This window comes from Vanacampus margaritifer, chromosome 14 (genome assembly GCF_051991255.1).
Source record: "Vanacampus margaritifer isolate UIUO_Vmar chromosome 14, RoL_Vmar_1.0, whole genome shotgun sequence".
NCBI classification, from domain to species: domain Eukaryota; kingdom Metazoa; phylum Chordata; class Actinopteri; order Syngnathiformes; family Syngnathidae; genus Vanacampus; species Vanacampus margaritifer.
The window spans coordinates 721,417-731,058 of NC_135445.1; the positions used below are offsets into that span (position 1 = coordinate 721,417).

The following is a 9,642-nucleotide window of genomic DNA, read 5'->3' on the forward strand; positions in this document are numbered from 1 at the left end:
TTAAATCACCTTGGGAACAATTTCCAACATTCGAAAAATGTCCCACAAAAGATTCCTTATTGATTCCCATTCCACATCATTGAATCTATTCCATTCTCTCCCGTTCTGTGCCAGAATTCCCACTTGAGCGCGTCGCCTCAATTGATCAGCGCTTCTGAGAAAACAATAATTCTCCGGCTGATCGGACCCGGGCCCGCGTCCTCTTGCTAAACACCAATCAATTACCTTGTGAGAAAATCTGCCTGGCACAGAGGAATCGAATCATAATCATAATAATAATAATAATAATAATAATGATGATGATGATGTTTGGACTTGAATTTGTTTGTAAAGTGAAGCCCATGCGATGTGATGTGTTTTTTTTTTTTTTTTGTGGCGTCTCAGCACCAAAGAGGAGAACTTCAGTGTTTTCGTGCAACCTGCTGTGGGCGAACTGCTCGCGCCCTGCAGCCTCTCGGAGGCCGACTTCTGCAAAGAGCAAAGTGAGAGCAAATCCAAATTATTCTGGGGGGGGGGATAAATAAATTGGAAAAAAATTACAAATATATATATATATATATATATATATACAGGGGGAAAAATGATTTTTTTTCCTGAAAAACAGGGGAATCTTAAAACCTGGAAAAAATTCTGAAAAACAAAAAAATATAAAAAGTTTACTTAACAGGGAAAATAATTCAGAAAAACAAAAAATATTCTGAAAAACATCAGAAAATAGACAAACAATTCCATAAAACAAAAAGAATAATTTGAAAACCATAAACTTAAAAAAAAAAAAAAAAAACTTGCTTTTTAACCCCCAAGTGAATGTGATTTTTTTTTTTATGAAAATGAAAACAATGGAAAGAATTTTATAGAAATGAAATGTGCCATATTGATATTTATCTGTCATTAATTATTAATAGGGCTGTCACTAACGCATGATATTCAAATTGATGATCCTATTAATTAGTCCGGTAAACAGAAATTTTTGTGCCAAACCATTTTTGTGATCGATTTAGCCAATTTTCTTTTCCCGCCATAATAATAATCATATCAAATTGGTAGCCCCTAATTACTAGAAGCGTTTCGGCTTCAGGAAGGTTGCTGACGTCCTGATTTGGAGAAACCTGAAAAAAGCTCAACGCGAGCGCATAAGTGCCAAAACGCAAGAACAATTCAGCAGCGCCGCGAACAAAGCGCGAACAAAGCGCGCATCCAGCCAAGATGCCTTTTTTTTTGCAGGTCAACTGCGAGGCATGAACGAGACCTCGGCGACCGTCGCCGCGGCGATCAGCGACATCTCCGGCCCAGCCGTCGCCAAGCGAGTCCTGTCGGTGGCCAATGTGGGCGCGGTGGCCTCCTCCCAAGGTCGTCTGCACAGGTGAGACAAAAGAGGACGTCGCGCTTTGCTTCGCGCTGCTCCGGAATATTCGACACTTGAAAAATGGGAAGATTGTCGGCCCCGCCCGTTCTCGCGACTAAGACACTCTTAGCACACCTCGAATCATCGTAGGAGATCTAAGCGGGATTTCCGCGGATCATGACCTCATTTGCTCCCAAACACGTTCGATTTTCAGGGTTTGAAGTGTCCCAAAGACGTGTTTATATGTTTTTCTCTGCTAGAGCATGCAGAAGGATTTGATGCGGCCTCTCAACTGCACAAAACGCTTGAAGCGATGGTAGTTATTACAAGAAAACGGCCAGCAGGTGGCAGCAAAGCAAAAGAGATCAACCAGGGCCATGCTGAAAAAAAAAGATGATTTACTCAAAGTTCGATACAGATTTGTGAATAATGATGAAACTTTGCTATATCTAATGCTATTTTCTGCTAAATTTCCTGATGAAAGAAGAGACTCTGATCTTTCTTTTGGGAGCGTCCGTGTTTTTGTAGCAAGAGAACTCAATATTCTGTGAGCCTTGCAAAATCGGTCCAAATCCGGTAAAACAGCCGGGAGCAAAGGGGGTTGCTTCAGTCCAAATGGCTGCCAGTCAATGAAGCATTCAATTGATTTTGATTAAATTGAGACTTTAAATGGCATTGGAAGAATGCCACCAATGTCTAACATGAAACACCGATGCCACCTAGGGGCAGCAAATGATCTCAACAATTTCACACTTTCAATCTTTTTAACTTCAAATACCTTTTATGAATTTATTTCATTGAACTGATGCAACATTTGTATGAGGAAACCATTTTTCCCCACTTTTATGTTCATGTCAAAAGAGCATTAAAACAATTTGTCTGTACATTTAGAGCAGATAAAATGTGCGATTAATTTGCGATGAACTCTGATTAGGACGCCGTCTGTCCGCCGTTTGCTGTTTTTTGGTCAGGAGGAAACAAAACAAAACGGATGTGGCCGGCATATGCAAGTATTTGTACTCGATTACTTCTTGTCAGGTAATAAGCCGCTTTTTCACCCGCTTTTCAAAGAAGCTGCGCGTGCGCGCATGCCAGCGGAATGTCCCAAGATGGCCGTCTGTGTCATGTGTGTACACGGACTGCGCTAATGAGCTTCCTGGTCTGTCGCGCACGCCTCGCCACATAATTGGACTCGCTCCGTCCGCCTCGCACGTGCGAGCGCTTCTTATGGATTGACGGCGGACGCGTCCGATGGCGTCCGACGGCGTCCGATGGCGTCCGATGGCGTCCGACGGCGTCCGACGGCGGCAGACACAAAAGCAGAGAGCAAAAATCAATGTGGGATCTCCGCCGTGGCCTCGCCAACGACCATCAATCAATCTTTCTTTCAAATGCTGGAAACGTGTCTTTGTGCTCGCTAGTATGCTAATCGGGCTCGCCGCTAGAACCCGCCGCTAGAACCCTCACACAACAAACCTGCCTCACTTTATTTCATTTCTCATTTTTGATGCCTTTGGCTTACTAGTCAGACGACGACGACATGTTACTAGCGAGGCCAAACGTTGACATGTGCATGATACTCGTGTAGCGCTCGATGTTAACGTTTTATGTTAACGCGACGAGCTTTGTCGTTTTTCTATAGGGAATAAATATCATGACATATTTTTTTATGAAAATTTCCTGGCCTGCAATGTTTTGTTAAACAATTGAAATGAATAAATCGCGTTGCCTTTCCCACAAAAGACATCAAATGAAAGACCAACAAATTCTCTCTTGCAAAGCTTGTTTTTAAAATAAAACTAAATATCTACTTTTTAAAATCTTTAGTCTGAACATTTGAACTGTGATAATATTACTTTAAGGATTACAAAGAAGTAAGAATCAAAGTAGAAATTAATTTAAAGGACATTTTTAAAAAAGAAGGGAAAAATATAAATGTTCAAAATATTACAAATTTATTTTCCCTTTAAAACTTTCGCAAATAAATTCAAATGCACTTTCCTGCAAAGTGTAAAAAAAAAAAAAACATTGACATCAAATTACAATCCCAGTGGCTTTTTCCTGAATTTTTAAAAAATTAGAAATCGAAAGAAAAAAAATCTTCTCCAATGTTTAATGAAAATCATTTGCATCTTTAAGCAGCCAATCAAAGTCCTGCAGTTCTTGTGTTGATCAGCAGGGTGCAGCACTGCTTCTCCCACCTGGAGTGGGGTTAGGGAGGGGGGGGGGGGTTGGAGGGGGCGTGTGGTTTGTGGCTGGCCAAGCGGCCAAATTGATTGGTTCGAGGGAGGCTGGCAATAAATCAAGCAGGAAAGCAAATGTAGAAAAGCTTCTTCTTGTTGTTTGTGCCTAAACAAGCGCAATCAAATAAATGGCCTCCATTTTTCAGTCCGTTTGAAGGCAAATGTGATGATGGAGTGTTTCCCGCCCGCTCGCACAAATTCAATTAGCATTTAAGTCTTAATACACGCACTTGTGGTCTTCACTTTTTCATGATTTTTTTCCCCCGACTCACGTTGACCGTCTCCAACTAATAACATTTTTGGGATTTGTCAAAGCTCTTCCATAGTCTAAAGTGTTCAATTAATAAATAATAACGAACTAGAAAAATATCCACGCAAATTTGGAATGGGACTGCTGACTCTTGCAAGGTGCGAAGCCGCATGTAGTAGTAGTAGTTGAAATCAGGTCACTTCCTGTAGAAATCGGGCTACTTCCTGTTCAATTGAGACCACTTCCTGTTGATTTTAGGCCACTTCAGGGTCACTTCCTGTTGAAATCTGGTTACTTCTTGTTAAATTTAGACCACTTCCTGTTGAAATCAGGCCACTTCCTGCTGATTTTAGGCCACTTCCGGGTCACTTCCTGTAGAAATTAGGTCACTTCCGGGTTACTTCCTGTTGAAAACCGGTTCCGTCCAGGTGGTCACTTCCTGTTAAATTCAGGTCACTTCTGGGTCACATGATGATTTTTGTTTTGAACCAAAATGAAATGATTGTGTTTGCTTTGGAAAATATTTTTGCCGATTTTTCGCACCTTGCACACCAAACCAGTAACGGAAACATAACCCCCCCCCCCCCCCAAAAAAATAATTAAATATAATAATAATTCAAAAAAATGTGTGCAGTGTCAAATTTGAAATAATGTCCTGTTTTTGTAAAAAGTGATGGAAATGAACTTTTTCATCGATTAATTGAAAAAAATCATCAACTGGTGAATCGATTATTGAAATAATGGTTAATTGCAGCCCAAGACGACATTTGAGCAAAGTAAAATGTTGACGCCAGTGTTTTCGCTTCGATGAATATCGACTCCAAATATCGGTAATCGCTCCGATTAATCAGTATCGGTCTCTCTCGGGATATTTGGCTGTATTTTGCAGGACTGTTGTTTTTGGACATGTTAAGGTGAATAAATGTGCCAAATAAAAAGAGGTGGTTTGACGCACTCGAAGCCTGAAATTTCCCGCATGTGTGAGTTTGGAGGCCGAGGCTTGTAATCCGCCGCAAATATCCGCCGGCCATCTGCCGGCCGCCGCCGCCGCTGACCACTCGTTTGAAGGACACTCGTCGGCCCACAATGGCGGCAATTTCCTCGGCAGCTTGCGCCGTCGTGCCGGGTTAAGTCGCGGGCATCCTCATCCGCACTCGCACCGGGGGCCGGCGTAAAGACGCGGCCCGCTCGATGAAGGGGAGGCAGATGGCACCCGCGCCAGTAATTGGAGAGTCCCGTCGCCGATGGATGCCAATCGGCTCGCTATGCTTTTGCGATTGGCCGCGCCGCAAGAACGCGCAGGAATACCAATCAGCCGTTTAGGCAGACCCGACCCGACCCGACCCGACCCGACCAGACCCGACTTGCCGTCACGCTACGCCTGCCAGTTTGCTTCTCATCAACGTTTGGCCTGCCGGGATTCCAATTTCTGCTTATGTAATCCAGGAAGGCTGCCCGATTATATCGAAAAGTTTGAACTCGTGCTAATTCATCGATTCATCGACAAGTGTAATTGGCAAATTTGTGAGATTATTTTTTGGGGAATATTATCGTCTATATTTATACGCGTTTAACAAGGCCATTTTTTTCTGAATATTCTTCAAAAAAAAAAATAATAATAATTTTACAACTAATATCGAAAGTGGCCGCTATTTGTAGGAATAAAATATTTCTTTTTGTATTCACACTTGAAGCAACGTCTCTGGAGAGGCGGGATAAAAGCAGCCTGGGGGTCTTAACAGGCCCACTAAAGCCAAGATTGATCTGCCAAATCCACGAGCGTGGACGTACGTACGTCTCGGACCCGGACGGACGGACAGACGGACGGACGGCAAATGCTTTTGAAGCTCGATTGAGCGCAACGTCAAGACGAGCGTCTGATATTTTAATTAAGGCTGAGGGAGGCGCAAATGAAGCCCCCCCCCGGAGACGGCCGCACGCTGCCATTGTGTACGCTCGGCCCTCACCCCGCCGGCCCCTCCCTTGCTAATTGGCCCCGTCTTGTGGGCGGGGGGTTCTTGACAGGCTTTGGTCGAACCTCTTAAGTGCTCGCCTTTGTGGGTTGTTTGTCAGCGCCAAGCGGGCGTTGTGTTGTGCTAAATGGAGGCACATGGCAGGGATGGGCGGGGCCAGGGGGGGGGCGGGGCTTGAAGCGGCTCGCTGCCTTCTTGTTAGGACCCTCAATGTGCAGCGGGACCATTTCCATGGAAATTGCGGGCTGGGGAATTCCCCTAGTGGGACAGACGTGGGGGGGGCAGTCAATAGACAGCCACAGTCCATAAAATGAGTTTTGAAGTCGTCTCTGAGTGGCGGCAGAAGCGGAGCCCTCGCACCCTTGCACCCTCGCTCCTTCAAGGCAAACAATCGGACTCACGAAATGTGTTTTGCAGGTTTGCCGCTCGCACGGTGAGCAGCGAGGTCCTGGTCCTGGTCCTGGTTCTGCTGGACGCCGACGAGCGGACGGGCGGCGGGTGCAAGCTGACCGTCAACACGGAGAAGAGCGTCATGGCGTCCATGTTGCTGCGGGACCTCAAACGGGCGCTGACGCAGGCATAGAGCGCACGTCGCCGTCACGCTTGCTTTTCATAAAAAACATTTGCTAACATTTTCGAGGGCACGATTGCGTTGGAAACGTAAAGCTCGTATTTCACAATCATTTTAATCGGCAATAAATCGGTTCCTTATTTTCTCCATGAATCCGATTTTTTGTCCCTATTTTAAATTGCTAGTACCAAAAAAAAAAAAATAATACATTTGAAAAAAAATATTAAAATAATAATAATTGCAAATATAATAAACAAGTAATGTTTGATTCTCTTACTGGTTTGGTCTGTCAAAAAAATGTACCAAAAATGTTGACTTTCAAAGTAAAAGCAGATGCGAATGTCTCATTTGGAAAACAAAAACGACAGAAATCAGACAATAGTTGATGTTGAGGCGAACATTTTGAGGATTTGCGAACATTTTCAGTTTGTCTCCAAACAAAGACTCCATTGTCAAAAAGAAAAGGATCAATGAATTGCGTCATTTATAAGTTGTCGATGAATCGTTGAATGAATGTTTTCACATGTTTTCGCAGCAGGAAGATTCAAAAAGTTCCCAACATTTCTCCACAGCCCAAGAAACGATTCATGAACGCATCCAAGCAGGTTTGCTTGCCCGTGAGGAAAGACCACTTCAGGGCCCCACCGATTGTTTGGCCGCCGATTGTTATCGGCCTTCAAACATCGGCCAAACAATCGAACAATTGGGCCAAACAGACAATTATTTTCCTCTCAAAACATTATCAAAAAAACTCAATTTTCCAACGCTATGAAAGTACCCTGAATGCACCGTTTTGCTTGCGTCGCATTAGCGACTAGCAAGTGTGTAGCGTGTGTTGTTGTGGTTATTGTGTTGCCCTCGAGCGTCCTTTAAGATGTTTCGTGACACCTCAGTCGGAGTTGACCGGAAAACTAAAACACGCAAGGTTAAGGATGACATCCACTCAATATTTAAATACAAAACATGCTTTGTTTTTAAAACATGGCTAGCCTAGTGCTAATGCTAAAAGCAAAGGGAGGATCCCGTTCAAATGCTAACAGGAAGTGAGCATCAACTTTGGGATGTTTTTTCCTTCAAATGATATTTTATTTGAGTTTATTCTTATTCCACTTATTGTTTTAATTTGTCGTTGTCCTTTCAAGTTGTATTTAAAGTTGATATTTGTTTGTTGAGGCGCAAACGCGTCGCGATTGCGAGCGACTTGCGGGCGGCGGAGGAAGTAACAGCTCGCTTTCTCGCTCTCTCGCTTGCTCGCGTCCGTCACCTGCGCGCTCGTCTTGACGCTTTCCAAGCACATTTTCCTCTTTTTCATCATCCAAACAAAAATGGACGAAAGCGTAGCACGACAAAAGTCCAAATCGAGGCTTGCCGTCGTTGAAGCGCTCGTCGTTTTTGTCGTCCAATTAGTTGCCGTTGAATCCGATGAGCTCGGATGTGATTTCCCGAATTTGTCTTTTTGTTCCTCTTTAGGCCGATGTCGCGACGTTCTCGCGCGCAGCGGCTCATCTGAATGCTAATTGGCCGTTTAAAAATCCTCACTTGCGCGCCCGCACCGTGACCTTCGATTAAAGTGCGCTGGGTCCGCCCCTTTTTCTTTTTTGGAGTGTTTGGGGGCGTGTGGCTTGGGGTTAAACGCTCCTTTTGTCATTGAGACAAGTTGAATGGAGAGCGAGCGAGGGACTCCGTGGATGCCCCCCCCCCCCCCCGCCCCCCCGCGGGGACAATGATGGCGCTAGTTAGCATGTGAAAAGGCGTCGGCGCACATGCGGCCCAACGCACGCAGAGGATTACGCCAACAGATCACATCATCCGCTGCTAATCTCTTGATAATCCCGTTAACAAACTCGCGCACTCCATTAAAAGATGCTCGAAAGCGGACGCGCCAGCAGCCAACAAATCAATAGCGCTTTTGGTTTTCTTTTTTTCTTTTTTAAATAACTTTATTCAAAGAGAAGACACAAACAAATTGTCAACACTGCACAAACACGTTATTAATACAAAATAACAAACAAACAAAAAAGACAGGGCGGATATTTAAATGAAAACATTTTTAAAAAGAGCATCACGTTTTCATGGCTTTCTTGTTAATTGATCTCAACCTAGTACGAATGTATTGTTTGGTTTCCGTTTCAAAAACATTCGACGAAGGTTTCGAATGACCAACTTTGGATTTGTGTAAATGAAATTTTGCCAAAATGATGATCAAGTTTATAAAAAAATGTTTTACTATTGCAGAAACCAAACATGTTTCCAGAAAAGACATTTGAGTCAATATGATCAATAATAAGTGTTTATTGGCACACAAAAAAAAAATCATTTCAGTTTCAAACATTTTGTATATTTCAACGGATTAAAACTGACAAACAAAAGAGAGCTTCTTAACGAAAGTCCACTAGCTTAATGCTAATGCTTAATGCTAATGCTAATGCTTAATGCGATGCATCATAGGCAGGCTAACAGAAATTAGCATTGACGTTATGCTAATTGAAAACCTTCAAACAGCTGCGACTTCAGCACACACAAACGAAGCATACAATACGGTGGATAGCAAAAGTCTTCACACCCTCTTGAAATGCCACCTTCGTCTGGGGCCGGGGGGGGCCGGGGGGGGGCTTGCCACATTGACTTAGCGCTCAATGCTGCTTGATTGCTCCGATAAATAGCCAACTTGGAAGCTGATCAATTATTCTAAATTTGCTCGGACGCCGGATCTTCTCCAGGGAATTTTCTCCTGGAGGAAATACGCTTTTTGATGCGCGTGTGCGCGTGTCGTCCGCCTGGACTTTGGGATGTGTCCTATTTGATTAGCGGACATGCAGTCGGAGGAAGAGGAAGATGGGGGGGGGCAAATCTGTCATGACGAGGAAGCGCAATGCATTATTCATAGACTCACCTGGGGGGGGGGGGGGGGTCCTCCTTTTCTCTCTCTAGAACATTGTGGAGAGAACACTTTGACACGAGACGGCCCGAAACAAATACACAATCATTTGCACACGTCACTCACAGATGAATTAATACAACATACCTAAAAAAAAAAAAATCAAAGATAACCATTTCAATTTTAATAATAGGCAAACAAATCATTCTAAAATGATTCAAATAACAAAACCGATCATAAGTACAAAAAGCAACATTTTCACATAGTTACAAAAATATGACAAATTGAAACACATTTTAAAGACGACATTTTTTAATCCAAAAAAACAGAAAATAAATGCACAAAAAAATCTGAAAAGGGACAAAAAGGCAAGAAATAGCAA

The 9,642-nt window shown here is 43.4% G+C and overlaps 1 protein-coding gene across 1 annotated transcript in view; it reads left to right on the plus strand.

Moving 5' to 3' along the window:
* Positions 1-6,535, plus strand: part of ap3b1a (adaptor related protein complex 3 subunit beta 1a) — a 32,716-nt gene extending 26,181 nt beyond the window's left edge. Inside the window, exons 25-27 of the mRNA XM_077586275.1 lie at positions 385-482; positions 1,225-1,363; positions 6,229-6,535. Coding sequence (XP_077442401.1) covers positions 385-482; positions 1,225-1,363; positions 6,229-6,394 — 403 coding nt within the window. The 3' untranslated portion in view covers positions 6,395-6,535. The remainder of the gene's footprint in view (positions 1-384; positions 483-1,224; positions 1,364-6,228) is intronic.
* Positions 6,536-9,642: the final 3,107 nt, after the last annotated feature.